Source organism: Hylobates moloch, unplaced genomic scaffold, assembly GCF_009828535.3.
Source record: "Hylobates moloch isolate HMO894 unplaced genomic scaffold, HMol_V3 SCAFFOLD_14, whole genome shotgun sequence".
Classification (NCBI taxonomy): Eukaryota; Metazoa; Chordata; class Mammalia; order Primates; family Hylobatidae; genus Hylobates; species Hylobates moloch.
The window spans coordinates 6,945,653-6,965,966 of NW_026652289.1; the positions used below are offsets into that span (position 1 = coordinate 6,945,653).

At 37.5% G+C, this 20,314-nt stretch overlaps 1 protein-coding gene and 1 pseudogene across 6 annotated transcripts in view; both read left to right on the forward strand.

Moving 5' to 3' along the window:
• BRWD1 (bromodomain and WD repeat domain containing 1) overlaps positions 1-20,314 on the forward strand; it is a 129,074-nt gene that overhangs the window by 70,341 nt on the left and 38,419 nt on the right. For all 6 annotated transcript variants that reach the window (XM_032175931.2, XM_032175928.2, XM_058427926.1 and 3 more), the window contains 8 exons: positions 5,302-5,396; positions 7,075-7,264; positions 11,314-11,439; positions 11,528-11,635; positions 14,368-14,492; positions 15,207-15,289; positions 18,576-18,687; positions 19,316-19,377. In XM_032175931.2, coding sequence (XP_032031822.1) covers positions 5,302-5,396; positions 7,075-7,264; positions 11,314-11,439; positions 11,528-11,635; positions 14,368-14,492; positions 15,207-15,289; positions 18,576-18,687; positions 19,316-19,377 — 901 coding nt within the window. The remainder of the gene's footprint in view (positions 1-5,301; positions 5,397-7,074; positions 7,265-11,313; positions 11,440-11,527; positions 11,636-14,367; positions 14,493-15,206; positions 15,290-18,575; positions 18,688-19,315; positions 19,378-20,314) is intronic.
• On the forward strand, positions 7,359-8,491 carry LOC116482354 (protein N-lysine methyltransferase METTL21A-like; annotated as a pseudogene).

The window sequence follows — 20,314 nt, forward strand, 5'->3', positions numbered from 1 at the left end:
TGAAAGTTCTAAGAATAATAATAAATTCCTTTGTGTTTACCACCCTGAATGTTATCACTCTCCTGTATGTATGAATATGTTTTAATCCTTTTGAGAGTGAGTTGTACATATGCCTCTTGATATCACATATCTCCTTGTGTATTTTCAAAAACAAGTGATATAATTATCAAAATCAGGCTGGGTGCAGTGTCTCATGCCTGTAATTCTCAGCACTTTGGGAGACCGAGGTGGGAGGATTGCTTGAGCCCAGGAGTTCGAGACCAGCCTGGGCAATACAGGGCAAGCCCTGCTCCACAAAAAAATGAGAAAAAAAAAATTAGCAGGGCGTGGTGACACACCTGTAGTCCCAGCTTCTCTGGAATCTGAGGCAGGATAATCACTTGAGCCTAGGAGGTTGAGGCTGCAGTGAGCCTTGGTTGCGCCAGTGTAACTCTAGCCTGGGTGACACAGTGAGACACTGTGTCAAAAAAACAAAAAATGAGGCAGTAAACGACAATATAATGTCATCAGATCTGCAGATCTTATTCAGATTTTACCAGTCAATGGTCCTGACAATTTTCGTAGCAAAATAAAATCCTGGATCATGTGTTACATTTTGTTGTGTCTGTGTAGTAACCTGAATCTAGTCTAGTTCCTCGATTTTTGTTTTAATGTTGATATTTTTTGATGGTTTATGACTGGTAATTTTGATGATTAGGGTCATGCATTTTTGGCAGTAATACGACAGAAAATACACTGTTCTTCTCAGTGCATCACATCAGAAAGCACATGATTTGTTTTGTCCCACTACTGGTGATACGTGCTTTGATCACTTTCTAAGGTGGTGGTGTTTGCAGGTTTCTCTATGGTAAAATTACAGTCTTGATTGTTAGATTTACTCCTTGATCCATGGGCTGCAGAATGGATGTGGTGTTAGCAGGCATAAAAACAACATTAATCTCCTTTGATGTGTCCCCATCAGAGGTCTTGGGTGACTAGGTATATTGTCCACAAGCAGTAATATTTAGAAAGGAGTCTTTTTTTTCTGCTTAGTAGGTCTGAACAGTGGGCTTACAATATCTGGTAAACCATGCTGTAAATGATGCTGTAAATAGATGTGCTGTCACCTAGGCTTTGTTGTTCCATTTCTTATGCACAGGCAGAGCGGATTTAACATAATTCTTAAGGGGCCTAAGATTTTTGAAAAGGTAAAAATGAACACTGGCTTCAATTGAAAGTTACCACCTGCATTAGCCCTAACAAGAGAGTTAGCCTGTCCTAGAAGCTTTGAAGCCATAAGTCCCTCTAGCTGTGAAAGTCTTAGATGTCATCCTCTTCCAGTAGAGGGCTATTTATTTCATCTGCATTTAAAATCTGTTATTGGAGCCACTTTCATTGATTATCTTAGCTAGATCTTCTGGATCACTTGCTGCAGGTTCTCCATTAAAGCACTTGCTGCTTCATCTTACACTTTTATGTTATGGACATGCCTTCTTTCCCTAAACCTCATGAACCAACCTCTGCAAGTTTCCATCTTTTCTTCTGCAGCTTTGTCACCTCTCAGCCTTCATAGAATTAAAGAGAGTTAGGGCCTTGCTCTGGGTTTAGCTTTGGCTTAAAGGAATGTTATTGCTGGTTTGACCCTCTATCCAGACCACCAAAACTTTCTCTATACTAGCCGTACGGCTATTTTGCATTCTTACCATTTGTGTGTTCACTGGAATAGCATTTTCTATTTCTTGGAAGAACTTTTCCTTTGCTTTCACAACTTGGCTATTTGGTGCATGAGGCCAAGCTTTTAGCCTGTGTTGGCTTTCACCAAGCCTTCCCTTACTAAGCTGAATCTTTTCTACGTTGTGAGTTAAAGTAAGAGATGTGTGACTCTTTCTTTCATTTTTGAATACTTAGAAGCTATTGTATGGCTATTAGTAGGTCTAATTGTATCTCAGGGAATAGACTGGAGCAGTCAGAACACACATGATATTTATTAGGTGTACTATCTTATATGAGTATTGTTCCTAGTGCCCCCAGAACAATTAGAATAGTAACATCAAAGATCATTAATCACAAATCACAGTAACAGATACAATAATAATGAAAAAGTTTGAAATATGGTAATTACTAAAATGTGACATAGAGACAGGCATGAGCTCATGCTGTTTAAAAATGGCACCAATAAACTTGCTGGGTTCAGGGTTGTCACAAAACTTCAATTTGTAAAAAACACAACTATGAAGCACAATAAAGTAAAGCACCATAAAAAGTATGCCTGTGTATACATATTATATGCAGACACATGTGTTTTTTTGTCTGTATATCTGTCATTGTTATGCACGACTTCACATTATTCTGATTTTAATGATACCCCTTTGTACTTCCCTTCTGTACAGAGAAACCTGGCACCTGTTATTTATTTGGATTTTTAAATTTTTTTTTTTTTTTTTGTTTTACTTTGGAGATGGAATCTTGCTCTGTTGCCCAGGCTGAAGTGAAGTGGCACAGTCTTGGTTCACTGCAACCTTCACCTCCTGGGTTCAAGCGATTCTCCTGCCTCAGCCTCCCGAGTAGCAGGGGGATTACAGGCATGCATCACCACACCTGGCTAATTTTTTTTATATTTTTGGTAGAGACAGGGTTTCACCATGTTGGCCATGCTGGTCTCGAACTCCTGACCTCAAGTGATCTGCCTGACTTGGTCTCCCAAAATGCTGGGATTACAGGTGTGAGCCACCATGCCCAGCCCTGTTATTTATCATAAACTTATTTGTTTAATTCTACATACACAGAAAGTAGTTTAAGATATACTAGGCTGGGTGGCTTAAGGCTATCTCTACAAAAAATACAAAAAAAAAAAATTAGCTGGGCGTGGTGGCGGGTGCCTGTAATCCCAGCTACTTGGGAGGCGGAGGCAGGAGAACCATTTGAACCCACGAGGTGGAGGTTGCAGTGAGCCGAGACAGTGCCACCGCCCTCCAGCCTGGGTGACAGAGTGAAACTCTGTCTCAAAAAACAAACAAAGATTTACTTACCCTGTGGTAACAACCCTAATATGTAGAGTTTAGTTATTAATGTTCTTTTTTTGTCATTAACCAAATTGTATTTAGTACAAATAGTTCAAAAGTTATTTATCCTTCTTATACAAAATACAGCATACTACAGGTAGTTCCACAGTTGACATTTTTCACTTAAAATATCTTTGAGATCACTCCATATGATCCTTATTTGTTTTAAGAGTTATGTAGTACTTTATTGCATGATTGAAACAGTTTATTGAATCATTCTCCTGGTTATGGGCAGTTAGGTTGTTTCCAGTGTTTACATTATGAATAATGCTACAGTGAATAATATTTTGTATATGTATTTTTGTACTGTTGGAAGTGTCATTTGGGGATATATTTCTTTCTTTCTTTTTTTCTTTTTCGTTTTTTTAGAGACAGGGTCTTGCCCTATGGCCCAGGCTGGAGTGCAGTGGTGCAATCATAGCTCACTGCAACTTCGAACTCCTAGGCTCAAGTGATTTCCCAGCTTCTGACTCTTGAGTAGCTAGGACTACAGGCATGTGCTACCATGCCCAGTTAATTTTTTAACAAATTTATAATGACATGTATCCACCATTATAATATCATACAGAATGATTTTACTGCCCTAAAAATCCTCTGTGCTCCATCTGTTCATCTTTCTCTTCCCAACAGCCCCTGACAATCACTGATTTTTTGTCTTCAGTTTTATCTTTGTAAAATGCCATGTAATTGGAATCATATAGCTAGTAGCCTTTGCAGATTGGCTTCTTTCATTTATTAATGTGCATTTACATTTCCTACATGCCTTCTCATGGCTTGATAGTTTTTTTTTTGTTTGTGTTTTTTAGCACAGAATATTTCATTGTCTGGATATACCATAGTTTATTAGTTTACCTACTGAAGGATGTGTTGGTTGCTTCCAAGATTTGGCCATTATAAAGTTGGTATAAATATCTGGGTGTAGGTTTTTGTGCAGACATAATATTTCATCTCATTTGGGTAAAGATCAAGTGTGATTGCTGGATCTTATTATGTTTAGTTTTATAAGAAACTGCCAAACTGTTTTCCAAAGTGGTTGTACCATTTTGCATTCCTATCAGTAATGAATGAGAGTTCCTGCTGATCCACACCCTTGTTAAAAAATGCTTTCCAGCATCATCTGTAGATTCACAATCCCAAACAAAATCCCAGCAAATTAATTTTACTGACAAACTGATTTTTCAAGTTTATATAGAGAGGAAGAAGATCCAGTATAGCCAGTACAACACTGAAGGATAAAACTGAAAGACTGACACTCTACTTGGCATTAAGACTTACTGTAAATCTGCAGTTTTCAAGACAGCGATACTGGTGAAAGAACAAGAGCCCAGAAACAGACTGACACAAATATATTCAAATGATCTTTGGCAAAGGAGCAAAGAGAACTTGGTGGACAAATTTATTATTTTCAGCCAGTGGTAGAATAACTGAACATTCACATACAAAATAAACAAATCTTAGACACCAGTCTTTCACAAAAATTAACTCAAAATGGATCATAAACTTAATGTAAATGTAACACAAAAAAACCATAAAGCTTCTAGAAGATAACAAAGGGCAAAATTTATGTGTCCAGGAGTGTGGCATTGACCTTTTTAGATACAATATCAAAAGCATAATCGTGAAAGAAAAAAGATAAAAAATTTGGACTACGCTGAAATGAAAACTGTTCTGGGAAACACACTGTTAAAAGAATGAAAAGATAAGCCACAAACCAGGATAAAATATTTGTAAAACTTATATCTGATAAATGACTTATATTCACAATATATATAGAACTCAAAAGCAAGCAATAAGAAGGCAGCCTAATTTAAAAATGGGCAGAAGATCTAACAGACACCTCACCAAAGAAGATAAACAGATGACAAATAACCATATGAAAAGCTACCAAAATATGTCACAGGGAATTGAAAACTAAAACAACAATTAGATACACCTATTAGAATAGCTAAAGTCCAAAACGGAAAACATTTACATTGACTTTTTATTAACTTTACTCAGAATGGCCTATTGTATCACTTTCTTTGCTAATGGTGGTAGTGTTAAATCTTATGGATGTTCTCTTTTTGTCTTATGCTTTGATAAGAAAGGGATGTAGTGAAGTTGCTTGCTTTTTAAGTTTATCTAATTATATTTTTACTGATTACTGTTCATTTTTCTTAGATGATTTAGTCTTATTGGGGAGGATTGTGTACAGCTTTTTTCTGGACATGTGTTATTTAACTTCAGGGATCAAGATTTTTTTCCCCCCTTCACAAATTAGGAGACTTCCTGTGATCAGAGTGAAGGTTCTGGTTCTTCGGAAGAGGATGAATGGAGAAGTGACAGAAAAAGTGAAAGTTACAGCGAAAGTTCAAGGTATCTGTTTTTAATTGTTGTGGTCTTTTAAGCATTTTAGTCATAGTCTTGGATGGAATCATACTTGAATTTTATTCAAGAGGCAAGAATTTGCAACTGTGGAACAGTTTTTAATACACTTAAAAGGAGACGAAAACTAGATCAACATCTGTTCCTAAAGGAGTATTTCAGGAGTTTTTTTTGTTGACTTTAAGCAGTTGACCCAGCACTGTTGAACATGCATACTGAAAATATAAATTTAATCTTGGCTGCACATAAAAAGACTAGTATCTAAAGTATGTGTGGTAAAACCACAGTATATTCATTATTATTGCATGTGTTGAATTTTTGTTAGTTTTGAGATCCAGATTTCCTGGGTCCAAAATGTCAGCCTCTGGTTCTCGGTGCATGTCACCTTCATCTCAACAGATGCTCAACCCAGAAAACTGGACCTTAATCTCTCTTGTCCACCTATCCATAACATGGCTAGAAAATTCTCCTTCCTGAATATCATTCAGATCATCTTTCTTTTTTTTTTTATTGCTACTGTATTGGTTCAAACCATTATCACATACTGTCTGCTTCCTTTCTTGTCTTGTTTTACTTCATTATGATAAGGAGCTAGAATGATTTTTTTAAGAACATAATGTATCTTTTTTAAACAAATTTAATTGTGGTAAAATACATGCATGCAGTTCAGTACTGTTACGTACATTGACATAGTTATGCAGTGAGTCTCCAGAACTTGTTTATCTTGCAAAACAGAAATTCTATACCAATTAAAGAATGATTCTTTTCTTTACCCTTCCTCATGTCCCTGGCAACCCCTATTCTACCTTCCGTGTCTTCATTCATTGTCTTCTAATTCAACTTTTCTTGAATTTTATTTATCCAAAACAGATGCTCTTATAATTTTTATAAACAAGCTCTTTTTCTAATAAATACCTTTTTGTAATGTGTTTACCTGTGTATTTGATAGAGACGAAAAGGTGTGTGGTTGGTTGAAGTTGGGCCAAGGATGGCCCAGGTAGAGACCTTTATTTTTATTATTATTTCTGTTTGGTGAAGCTAGTAGTGGACCAGGGACTAGTTTTCTATAACTAGTTTCCTCTTTGACTCTGATTTCGCTAAGGACTAGGACTAGTCTCTTTCTTAGATTTCTGTCATATCAGGGAGACTCCTCTTGGGAAGAAACTGACTACTTAGGGCTTTCAGTTTGGTGTAGCTATGCTTCCCTTGGGCTTCTCAGTGTATTCATTGATGGCTTGTGATTCCAGTTGAAATTTCTGGTCTATACCTCAGCTTCCTCCAACATGGGGGTAGTGGTGGGGCCTGTTTTTGGGGTTTGGTATGATTCTTACTGTTTCCATAAGTCTGTGTTTTGTTTCCTTGAAGGAGTAATTGCTAGTTGTCTTCCATCATATTTTATCTACAGTATACCTAAATTTTTTTTTTTCAGGTTTATATCCTTTCCTAATTTCTAGTGTTAGTGAAGATTTCTCTTTTTCTCTTATCTTTGTCATGATCTTCAGTCACTTCAGTACTTGTTGGTAGTGAGGGGAGAATGCTGAAGTTAAATCTTTCTGGTATCTTCCCTTCCCTTTTTCTCCTCTCTCTGTTCCCTCAATTTTATATGATTGACTCGCTATCAGTGCTTATATTCTGGCTCCATTCAACTGAAAGCACTCCCCTTTTCTAGTGACTCTTCATCTAGATATTCCGATTGGACAGCTGATGCGGGCATCAATTTGCAGCCTCCTTTAAGAACATCATGTCGTCGACGAATTACTCGATTTTGTAGTAGTTCAGAAGATGAAATATCTACTGAGAATTTATCTCCTCCAAAAAGAAGAAGAAAGAGAAAGAAAGAAAATAAGCCTAAGAAGGAGGTAAGAAAAACGTATCTTTAAAAATAGCATGTATCATGATACCCCAGCTTTACCCTATTTCAAATGTTGTTTTAACATTTCTTGTGATACTGGCATGGTGGTGCCTTGGGTGTCTTGGGCCCTGCTCTGGGGCTGGGCTGGGCGAACTGTCAGCCCTCCTTCGGGAAGCTCACTGCACTCCCAGGGTGCAGCAGGTACCCTGTGTGTCTTGGGGATTCTGAAGGGCACCGTGGACTCCTCTATCTCCTACTTTCAACCCCCGTGGATAGCAGAAGCTCTGGGGCCTGTGGGAAGGAAGGGAGCATCTGTCAGTCCTTTGGAGGGATGGGTGGGGGCAGATATAGTGGGACTTATGGGGGAGGCCTTTGCTTCACAGATGCGGAGTCCTTTGCAGGACTGGGGCCCTGGCCTCCTGCGAGAGACTTGGAGTCCACCAGTGTTGTTCACTTCCAGTCTTGAGATGGAACTGCCATGACTGCATGTTTCTGGCTGTGTCAAAAGGCAGGATAATCTCAAACCGTTAACATCCAGTCTAAGTGCAGGTCGGATCAGAGGGCTGGGTGCAGGCAGATTGGCCCTGTTGCCCTATGAGGAGACTGTGGGATTGGGGTTGCAGAAATTCCACAAGCCTCTTGCCACCTTTGTGAACCACACGACACAGATCTGGCAGGACCGGAGACAACTGGGAATTGACACAGTGGTTTGGGATGTGGCCATGGTTCTCTCCACACATCTGGAGATGGGAGCTGTGGAGCTTTTGGGCTGCCCTGCAGTGAAACTGGGTGCTGGCATAGGGCTGATGGGCATAGTGGCTGCCCTGCTGGGTGCTCATGTGACTATCACAGATCGAAAAGTAGCATTAGAGTTTTGTAAATCAAGTGTTCAAGGCAATTTACCTCCTTGTATCCAACCCAGAGCTTTTGTTAAGGAGCTGACTTTGGGAAAGAATTTGGGGAGTTTTTCTCCTAGAGATTTTGACCTGATACTTGGAGCCGATATCATATATTTAGAAGAAACATTCACGGATCTTCTTCAAACACTGGACCATCTCTGTAGCAATCACTCCATGATTCTTTTACCTTGCTGAATTCACTATGAACGGAATAACTTTTGAGCAATGCTGGAGAGGCAGTTTACTATAAGGTTCACTATGATACTGAGAAAGATGTGCATACTTATACAGAAGAGAAGCCACAGCAAGGACCTACAGTTGGCTATCATTTATAAGAATGCTGTCATTGAGGGTGTTGATTAAGGTCTTGGAGACAAAACACACGTGCAGTTTTAAAACAAAGCAGTGCTTTATGCCATCGCTGTGATTTATTTATTTATTTATTTATTGAGAGGAGTCTCTGTTGCCTAGCCTGGAGTTCAGTGGTGCGATCTTGGCTTACTGCAGCCTCTGCTTCCTGGGTTCAAGTGATTCTCCTGCCTCAGCTTCCCAAGTAGCTAGGACTACAGGCCCACGCAACCACGCCTGGCTAAGTTTTGTATTTTTAGTAGAGACATGGTTTTGTCAGTTGGCCAGGCTGGTCTCGAACTTCTGACCTCAGGTGATCTGCCCGCCTTAGCCTCCCAAAGTGCTGGGATTACAGGTGTAGACCCACTGTGCCTGGCCATTGCTGTAATTTTTAGTCATATTTACTCACTCTGAAATTCCATTAATGTTAAAGATTAAGTGTGAGATTTTGGTTCATGCTGTTTCTGTACCCCATACTGCTCCCTCTTAATAAACAGTTTTCACTGATGATATGAAGCATTGGTATAAAGCCGTCTTTAAACTAGCAAGCTTGTTTTGGCGAGGTTAAGTCATACAAATAATTTTAAACACCTTCTGAAATACATCATGTTTAGCCCAGTTTTCTGATTTTCTGGGTGTAAGACAAGAGGTTTAACATGTTCCCTGAGCTGTTGGTGCTATTGAAATCTTTTGCCCCATTTAAATTGTAAATACTCTGGGTTGGTTGAGTGGGGTGTGAGTTTTCTGGGGTCTCATATTATGCTTTTTGGCTTAATTTCAGAGGATAAGTAAAAATAAAGTTTTCGTTACTTTTTGAGAGTACCTTAAGTCTTGAACTTGAATATAGGTTATCTTTATCAAATCGAAAGCTGTGGTTTTCCCCCTCAGCTTTACCTTGTCTCAAATGTTACTTTAATGTAATTGTTTCCTAAGCTTTCCATGCCTTCTTAATAATACACAGAATAACAGTAAAAAAGATTCTACGCCTCATCCCTCAAGAGGTTAGCTTCCCAAACATAAGCTCCTTCTGTATTGTACTTGTAATTGCTCATTCAGTGTCTGTATTACCCAGTAGACTGTAAGCTTCTTGAGGGCCAGGAATGCTTCTGCATCTCTCATTATTGCTTCCCCAGGATCTAGTATTAATATATCATAACCAAATAATGAAAAAGATACATTCCAGTTAGAGGCTTTTGATTGTTGGTTTAAATGATTGTTATATTGTTTTATGATTGACTTTGATATACTTCATGAAGTCACACATAAACTTTTTAAAAATTATTTTTAGTTATTTATTTATTTATTTTGAGACGGAGTCTTACTCTGTCACCCAGGCTGGAGTGCAGTGGTGCAATCTCGGCTCATTGCAACCTCCGCCTCCCGTGTTCAAGCAGTTCTCCTGCCTCAGCCTCCCAAGTAGCTGGGACTACAGGCACACGCCACCATGCTCAGTTAGTTTTTGTATTTTTCATAGAGATGAGGTTTCACCATTTTGACCAGGGTGGTCTCGAACTCCTGACCTCAAGTGATCCATCCGCCTCAGCCTCCCAGAGTGCTGAGATTACAGGCGTGAGCCGTGGCCCCCGGCCAAGCTACTTTATTATTAACACTTCTCCATCTCCACTGTTCTGAGTAATGGGCTTGACAGTTAAACCTTTCCAAATCTGAAACTTAAAGAGAAAGCTCTATTTTGCTCAGAATCTCACAGCAACACTTATTTTCTCCTGTCAATTTCAACACTAGTAGTAGACTTCAAGGAATTTTAAGGTGCTTTTTTTTGTTTTTTTTTTTTCGTGTGTGTGTTATTGCTACGTTTGCCATTTTCATTTTACATGTCTGTCTTCATACTTGTCTCTTCATTGTAATATCATCCCTATTTATTTGTGTACACTGTGCTGATCTCAAGCAGGTAGTCATTGTTTAAAGATGTTAAGTCTTTCTATTTATTGCTGTGTATAACAAACCACCCTAAAATTTAGGTGTTTACATGGCAAACATTGCGTATTTCATGTATTGGTACATCAGGAACTGGGAGCTGATTTAACTGGGTGATTTTGGCTCATGAGGTTACAACATGTTGACTGGGGCTGCCGTCATCTGAGGACTTGATGAGGGTTGGATGATATTCTTTCCGAGCTTATTCATATGGCTGTTGGCCTCAGTTCCTTGCCACACAGGTCTCTTCTTAGCTGGCTGCTTGAGTGTCGTTATGATTTTCCTCAGACTGAATGATTTAACAGTAGCCAGGGATAAGCCCCCATTTATGACCTAGTCTTAGAAGCTGCACATAGTCTCATCGGCTTTATTATATTTGGTAGAAGTGAGTCATTAAGTGTAGTCCACACTTGAGAGGAGGAGACTTCCACTTCTTGAAGAGGAGAGAACTATCGGAGAATTTGTAGGCATATTTTGAAATCACCGGTCTTACAACCTAAAATCAAGAGGAGACTCCTTGTGATGATTAGCCTGTGGCCAAACTCAGAGTGGAGTCGTGGCAGAACAGGCTATGGGTAAAAGAGGATTTAGGTTGGGTATTAGCCCCCTAAAATGGGATGTAAAATAGCATGAAGAATCTATCAGAAATTTAGGAGATGATGCTAGGAAAATGTTAGGTAGATTTACAATGCTTTTTGTAAGTGATATATTCCTGTGTAAAGGAACTAAATATATATGCTGTGTAAAAACTAATCATTAGATGGACGTGGCAAAAACAGTCATTCTGAATGGTGAAGTTTCTTTTAGTTTTCTTTCAGACAGTGCATGCTGCCCCTTTCTAATCTAAGAAACTTTGTTCTCTTCCCCTTGGTAGAATTTGCGGAGGATGACTCCAGCAGAGCTTGCAAATATGGAGCATTTATATGAATTTCACCCTCCAGTTTGGATTACTGACACCACACTTAGAAAATCTCCTTTTGTTCCTCAAATGGGTGATGAGGTGAGAGTAATACAAATTTAAAAACACAAATATGGAACATAAAATTTATATTGCTCTTAATTTTTAAATGCTTATTTCCCTTCTGTAGGTAATATATTTTCGACAGGGTCATGAAGCTTATATTGAGGCTGTAAGAAGAAATAATATTTATGAACTGAACCCTAATAAGGAGCCATGGAGAAAAATGGATCTTAGGGTAGGATGATGGCATTATTAAATCATTAAACATTTTAGCACATATATAGTTAAATTAACAAATCTATTTAAAAACCTGTTGGAAACATATTTTATTACTTTCTTTCCTACTTGATAACATTTTTGCTATAACCAAAACTTAGGATCCTGTGGGAATGGCTTGTTTGTCAGTGGGCAAAATTTGTATGTTGCTGATCGGTGTGTAAAATGTTAAATGCAACAACCTAGAGTTTCAGAAAGGCAGCTTGGCAATATATGTATTATCAATCTTAAAAATGTTTATGTATCCAAGACGGATTTTCAAAGGAAGAAATGCAAGTTTTCAAAAGAAGAAATAAAAATTGGAAGAAGGGTTTTAACCTCATGGATAATAAAATAAGGAAATAATTTTTCCTTTTCAATACTTAGCCAATTTTGTGATTTCATTTGTTTTTAGCTCAAGAAAGAATTCCACATTTTAGCAAGTGGCAAAGGTGTTGGTTTGTTAACAGTTATTCCGATTGCTGGTGGGGTGTGTGAAGTGGTCCAGGCTTTCTAGGGGATGTTTTGGCAATAGTAGTTGAAACTGAAAAATATTTGGAACTTTTAATTCTGTGATTTTACTCTTCTGGTAATTTGGAAAACAAGCAGAAATGCTTGTAAATATATGAGTATTGTAGTTCACTCACTGTTTACAGAAACAAAGCTGGAAAAAAAAATTCAAATATTCCACAATAGTGAATGAACCAAATCATGGTGCATTCACACAATCACTTACTATGTACAGCCCATCTTGTACTTGAAGGTTGGAAAATATTTATTGAATGAATGATGGATACATTTTCACAGTGTATTACTAATAGGAAAAATGGGATGTGAAGTGGTATTTCTGGTTATGGTAGCAAAATTTTAAAGACATTTGTAGCCAATCAAAAGAACAACATCAAAATGTCAATGGCGATGATCTGTGGGGTAGTAGTACACATGTTTTTTTATTTTTTATATTTTTATTCTACAGATTTTGATACTTTTAAAAACTTAGAAAATGAAGAAAATGCTAGTTATTTTAACAAATATAGCTGTTTTTAACACTTATATTCAACTTAATGGCTCTGCTTCTATGAGTTAGGCTTTATATACATTGGCGGTTTTATTTATGTCTGTTTAACTTAGGACCGTGTACCTAAGTACAGTCCATCCTCATTATTCTTGGATTCTGTATTCGTGAACTGCGTACTTGCTTTATTTGTAATCCCCAAAACGGTACTCTCGGAGCCTTTTGGTCATTTCTGGACATGCTCAGGGTGGTGAAAAATTTAACTTCCCTGACGAGCGTGTTTCTAGTTGAGGTTGAACAAGGTGTTGCTCTGCCTTCTTTCTTTTTTTTTTTTTAGCTCTCGCATTGAAAACAAGTGTCCTTTTCATGGTCTGTTCAGTGTCACATGTTTTCCATTTTTGTGGTGACTTTGCTGTTTAAAATGGCCCCTAAGCATGGTACTGACATGCTCTCTAGTGTTCTTAAGTGCTAGAAGGCTGAGGTGTGCCTTATGGAGAAGGTACGTTAGATAAGCTTCATTCAGGTATCAGTTAAATGTTTGCAAATCAACAACATATTAAATAAGGTACCTTTAAATGGAAACACACATAAAACCAGGTTATGTGTGCACTGGTTTACTGCAGTGTTGTGACCAGAACTTTGCAGGAACCTACCCCTATATATTCTCTATAGCACTGATGTAGTATTTTATTTCAGTGTTCTAGGTGACTTTATAGAACATAACTACTGTGAATAATAAGAACTATGCTTAGCACTTTGTTTGGTACATTCTAATAATATTTGTTCCGTGAATAAGAGGATGAATGATCTGTTGTATTCCTAGTATCAGAGAAGCAGACACTGGGGGGAAGGTTGACTATGACAAATCCATTTGATGGATACTCCATCCAGGTAGGGACTTTCACCTGTTTACCGTCCTGTCCCTACTGCCTAGAGGAGGTCATAGCATATGGTAGATTCTCAACAAATATTACTTACTGAATGTATTAGGCAGAAATTTAATATCAAGATTTTGAAGAACACTTACGAATAAGTAGAATGCTTACACATTTTCACTGCATAATATAAAGCTATATAAATAAAAATGTGCATTGGCTAGGTGTGGCAGGCCACACCTATAATCCCAGCACTTTGGGAAGCTGTTGTGGGAGGATCACTTGAGCCCAGGAGGTCGAGACTAGTCTTGACAACATAGGGAGACCCTGTCTCTACAAATAATAAAAAATTAGCTTGGTGCGGTGGCATGTTGTACCTGTAGTCAGTCCCAGCTACTCGGGAAGCTGAGGTGGGAGGATTGATTGAGCTCAGGAGTTTGAGATTGCAGTGAGCCATGAATGTGCTACTGCCCTCCAGTCTAGGCAACCCGGCGAAACCCTGTTTCCAAAACAAAGCCAGAAGGAAATATGTTAGATTTTTAATGGTGATTGTCGTTAGATATTGCGCTAATCCGAGATTTGTGTTTTCAATCTTACACTTTTGTAGTGTATTTTCTAAAGGATGTTCTTTGTATTAGAAACTGTATTAAATATGTGGAGATTAACTTTAGCAAAATTGAATGTAATTAATGGTATTAATTAAACTTGTCTGCTGGTTTGGAAGCCTAAATTATGAGTTTACTTAATATAACAGTATGTGGAGAATTTCAGTATTAAGGAATTGCTTTTATTTTAACCATTAAAAAAATATGTCTGTTAAAGGATCAAGAATTGGTTAAAATAGTTGGAATACGATATGAAGTTGGGCCCCCTACACTCTGTTGCCTCAAACTAGCATTTATAGATCCAGCAACTGGAAAACTTACGGACAAATCTTTCTCTATTAGGTATGTATTATTTTTTAAAATGGAATTATTTAAATTTAAATTTGCCATTTTGCTGATTTAATGAGTAGCACGCCCTTCCCATTTAACTCCAGGGTAGTAGAGCACTGTGGATAGCCTAAGATGTGGCTCGAGCTTCTGATGGCTAGGAAACCCATCCCTGACCCTGAAGTCATAGTAGGCATGTCACAGTTATAGTTAAGTGTGGGCAGTCTGTTTTATATGGTTTTCATGCTGCTTACGTGGGTGGGGAATTCTGACATACAGGCCAAATTTTTTCTGCCCTTCGTTTTTGAAAAAATTCAGAATAATTTCCTACACCTGTGCTGTCTAATAAGGTTACCACTAGTCACATGTGGCTATTGCTCACTTGAAATGTGGATGATCTGATTGAATGTGTTAATATGAGACTTGGCAGAGTACGAGGCATAAACATTTTTTTTTTTAAAAGAAATGAATGTGAATATACACACTGCATTTTGAAGACTAGTTATGAAGAAAAAATATGTAAGATGTCTCTTTTGATTACATATTGAAATAATATTTTGGATATATTTAAAATATGCTATGAAATTTACTGTTTTGCCTTTTAAAATATAGCTGGTTGAAAATTAAAAATTACATTTGTAGATCTCATGTTTCTTTTGGACAGTGCTGCTTTTAGACTATATAACCTGCTATGTAGAGAGTTTAATAATTTTTAAAATTTTTGTCTAGATATCATGATATGCCAGATGTTATTGACTTTCTTGTATTGCGTCAGTTTTATGATGAAGCAAGACAGAGGAATTGGCAGTCTTGTAAGTCTATCCTTACTAAGTTTTATATACCCTTAAAAATTAATCTGTTTTATTGGTCTAACTTTTTGGCTGTGGGACTCTTAATTATAGTGTATACAAACATGTAAATTCCGGAAGAGATATAAGTGACCTGTAAATATATTTTGCTTACAGCTTGGTACTTACTGATTATGCAGACTTTTTTGGTGGGGGCCGGGGGACGGCGGGCGGGGCAGGCATTGTCTCCCTAGGTCGCCCAGGCTGGAGTGCAGTGGCGTGATCTCAGCTCACTGCAACCTCCGCCTCTAAAGTTCAAGCGATTCTCTTGCCTCAGCCTCCTGAGTAGCTGGGATTACAGGTGCGCGCCACTACGCCCAGCCAATTTTTGTATTTTTAGTAGAGACAGGGTTTCACCATGTTGGTCAGGCTAGTCTCGAACTCCTGACCTCACGATCCACTCACCTCTGCCTCCCAAACTGCTGGGATTACGTGCGTGAGCCACCGTGCCCAGCCCGATTATGTAGACTTTTTAGACGAGCAACTTTTCTTCTGTTCTTTTGGTTCATGACATTTGGAAAAGATTATTTTCACTCCTTGACTATAGGCTAGAGTAGACTTCCTTTTAGACTTCCCTGTACTATATTGTATATAGTTATCTTTGATGTAACATTGTCATAATTTACACAATTATACCAGGATCTAAAATGATCAGAAGGTTGAAGAGTAATTTCAGATTTCACACTGAAAATGTTCTGGTATACCCAATTATTTTACCCTTGATATGATAACAACGTAGACTTAAATGGGAAGACTTGACGCTGTTTCTTTAAGAAATAAAAAATTCATATACACTTATGCTTTATAACCATGTAATGTATAGGTGGCAGAAAAATTAAAAAATTAAAATTACCTCAATGTAATCTTACACATTTGAGTAAAATTACACATTGGAGTAATTTTAATACCTCAATATAGGTACTGAAATACTCGAATGTGATTTTTGTGATGATCATTTAAGGAGGACTCACTTATTCAGCGTGGTGTAGATTATTAATCTCAGGATATAACTGATGATTGAATGACCGTCATTAGGCTGGGTAGTAATAGCAGCTGTTAATAGTAACTGTAGTACCTGTTTCACAGGTATACAAATATATGTTGAGTGTGTAATGCTATCCAGGGAGCTTGTGTATTGAGTTAGAAGTAGGATGGTTCATTCTTTTATCAGTTCTTGGATTTTTGTTAGAAATACTAAGTTTTACCCAGGCTGTCTCATCTGGTGTACGCATTCATAAATGATGTTAAGACATTGATCTTTCTAGTTACTGCAGTTTCTTTCTTTCTTTCCTTCTTTTTTTGGACACAAGGTCTTGCTCTGTTGCCCAGGCTGAAGGGCAGTGGTGCAATCAGAGCTCACTGCAGCCTCAACTTCCTGGGCTCAAGCGATCCTCCCACCTCAGCCTCCTTTTTGGCTGTGGGACTCTTAATTATAGTGTATACAAACATGTAAATTCTGGAAGCTGCACCATGTGCAGCTAATTTTTAATTTTTTGTGTGGAGACAGGGTCTTGCTGTATTGCCCAGGCTGGTTTTGAATTCCTGGGCTCAAGCAGTCCTCTTGCCTCAGCCTCCCTAAAGTGTAGGAATTACAGGTGTGAGCCACTATATCTGGCCACTGCTGCCTTTTTGTGTGGGTACTACAAAAAGGTATATTTTAGATAGAGTCCCTAATCATCCTCATCTGATGTGAAAGATTGTCAGAGCATGTGGCTCCTCTTTATAGATTATTCTCCTGGTAACATCTACACAAGTAATCGGGATTATTTTGGGAGTAGATGCAGAGAAAATTTTTCTTGAAGAAAAACATACAGCCACAAAAATAACATGAAGCAACATTAGCAGGTTGTATAGTTGTGTTCCAAATAACTTTAAAGCTTCCCAGCTATTATGATTTTTCAGCCCCCATGAGGTGTAAGAGGCTCTCATTTTTGCCAACATGTCCATTAATTTTTTTAAAACTGAATTACCTACAGTTAAACTCTAGAGATGGAGTCCCAGATGCCTCCTGTAATTTAGTGGTTTTTGTTTCATTTTTGTGGTTGAGAAATTGTTGGACCAGACCTGTTATACTACACTTTAATTCATTTTGCTCCCCCATTTTTGCATGGAATTTGAGTAGTATGGCAAGAAGAAGTTGCTTGTTTTCATTTTTACAGTGGATTTTTATCCTTCTCTTGAAAGGCCAAAGTAGGTTTATTTAAAAAGTCTTAACATAAGATTACCAGGGTAATCAGCTAGCAAAAACATAGAAAAGACACTTCTAGTATGAGAAAACTTAATTTTTTAAGGCTCCTTTTTATTTAAAGGGTTGTTTTTGTATGAAGAAATATTTTTATCTAAACTGAAAGTATCTTCTAGTATTAGGTAAATAGCAAGAAAAATATACACTTAATTTTTTATATCAAAGACTCTTGTAACATGTTTTTATATTTGGCCTCTCAAAATTGAGGCAGCTGATTTTATTACAATAATTATTATTACATTCAGTTGTAATTAATGTTTATGTTAAATTAGGGTATTAGAGATTTGCACAAAATCATGGTGTGGTTTATCTAAAATTATAAGTTTAAAGCTATACTAGTCTCCTTAGTTTTCTTTCGGGGCTATGGTTTCAAGTGATTTTGAAGTAAAATATATGTAAAACTCATGTTTACATAAGTTTGAAAATATACTAAAGACTAAAACATGTAGGTCTAGTAGTTGTGGCATGATTTTTTTTCAAACCTTTGAAGAATTCACTGTAAGCATACTTTAATTATTCAAGACCGTTTGCCAGGTATATTCTTTCTTGGGGATAAATTGTAGCTTTAATTTTGATTTATTTCTATAAAACTTCCCTTGAGAAAAGAACTGTTGATCTATATCCCGAACAATCATCAGTGTTGGATAGGTGACTTTTATTGTTTCATTGGTTTTGTTTTGTAAATGGTGGGAAGGGTAAGAAGGAAGAGATATGGTTACTGCGGCAGTTCATGTTTCTGTTGTAATGAATGTTAAACACAGATCTAGTGCAGTTTATTTCACTGGTTGAAGTGTTAGAGTTGTAAAATACATCTACAAATCCATTTAATCTAAAAGTTAAATTTTTTATTCCATATTTTTCTTGGTTTAGGAGTGCTGCTTGCCTGTGTTTGTATTGTGCTTTTGGCTTCTTTTTTATCTGTTATCATATGGTGTTTTGTAGATTAAAAAAATATTAATGAATGTTAGCAGAGAAATGCCTCAGACTTGATCATTTCTCTCCTAGGTGACAGATTCCGCTCTATTATTGATGATGCTTGGTGGTTTGGAACAGTGTTAAGTCAAGAGCCATATCAACCACAGTATCCTGATAGTCATTTCCAGTGTTACGTTGTTAGGTTTGTATACAGATGAAAACTAATCATTTACAAGTAATTCAGTGTGGCAGGTTGCTGTATGAATAATACATTTCTGGTTTTTTAAAAAAACATGGTTTTTATCTGTCATTAAGTCATGTCAGGCTGACCCAAAATGTCTCTCAGACATGCACCTACTCTTTGTTTCCTATTCATTAGTACTCCCCTTGGTTCAGGTTCTGCTTGCTTTCCTGGAACTATTTCTGTAGCCACCTAATATTTCCTTTACCTCGTATTGTCAGCGTCCTAGTTCAGAAACAGATATTATATCATTAATCTTCTTCAAAGAAACTTTTGATGCCTTTTCATTGGCAATGGAATAAAAACCATTGACTGTGGCTGTGGTGGAATTCAAGGGCTTCATGCCTTGTCTTTGAGTTATTGTTCACTTTGGGTGCAGGCCACATAGGATTTCTGGTTTTGTTCTTAAACCTGTTATTTTAATAATATATCCTTCTTAAGAAAATTTACTGTTAATATTTAAAATTGTACTGCTGTAGTGAGGTTAATTTTCACATTTTGTATCTTTTGTTTATTTTTATAATGGATATCTATTATCCACATTTTGTTTTCATGAAAGGCTAACCAGAGATTTGTTGTTTTTTAACAGGTGGGATAATACTGAAATTGAAAAACTTAGCCCATGGGACATGGAACCAATTCCTGATAATGGTATATATATTTGTTAAATAATGAAAACATTTTATTTTTATAATATGTAACAGTGCACATGGAACAAACATTTGTATTCTATGATCAGTATATTCAAATTATTACAGTAACTGAACTTTACTGAAAGAAGACAACAGCATCGTGTTTATCTGTTTTGTTAATTCTTGACCTTAGATTCCAGCTTGATTTTGGCTGTACCTTAGTAGCTTGCTGTCATTTCTCATGTAACCCTGCATTAAACTTAACTCCTGGCTGGGCGCCATGGCTCACGCCTGTAATCTCAGCACTTTGGGAGGCCAAAGCAGATGGATCACCTGAGATCAGGAGTTCAAGACCAGCCTGGCCAACATGGTGAAACCGTGTGTCTACTAAAAATACAAAAAATTAGGTGGGCATGGTGGTGTGTGCCTATAATCCCAGCTACTTGGGAGGCTGAGGCAGGAGAATCGCTTGAACCCAGAAGGCAGAGGTTTCAGTGAGCTGAGATCGCGGCTACTGCACTCCAGCCTAGGCGACAGCGAGACTCCATCTCAGAAAAACAAAACAAAAACAAAAAACTTACATGCTTCATGTAGCCTCTACTTTTCCTACCTCAATCTTTTACCCTTGGTCTTCCTTCAAGGAAAAGATGGAACTTGACTTCCATTTGTCTTCTGCTTTACCTCAAGTTGTCTTATTATGGATTTTCTATGGAAATAGACAACTATTTAAAGCCAGCCCGTCTTCCAGTGCTACCATCCCACTGCTGTTGCCTTCCAAGGGCCTGGTACCTACACTTAGCTCATCCCCTCCAACAATTTTAATTTCTTCCTACCTTTCTCCAGTCAGGTTTGAATATGTCTCTTAGACCTTACATTTGACTTCATGAAGCATTTTTGTTACTGAATTATTTCCCTTTTGCTAAACTTTTTGAAAGGGTACTCTGAATCTCTTGCTT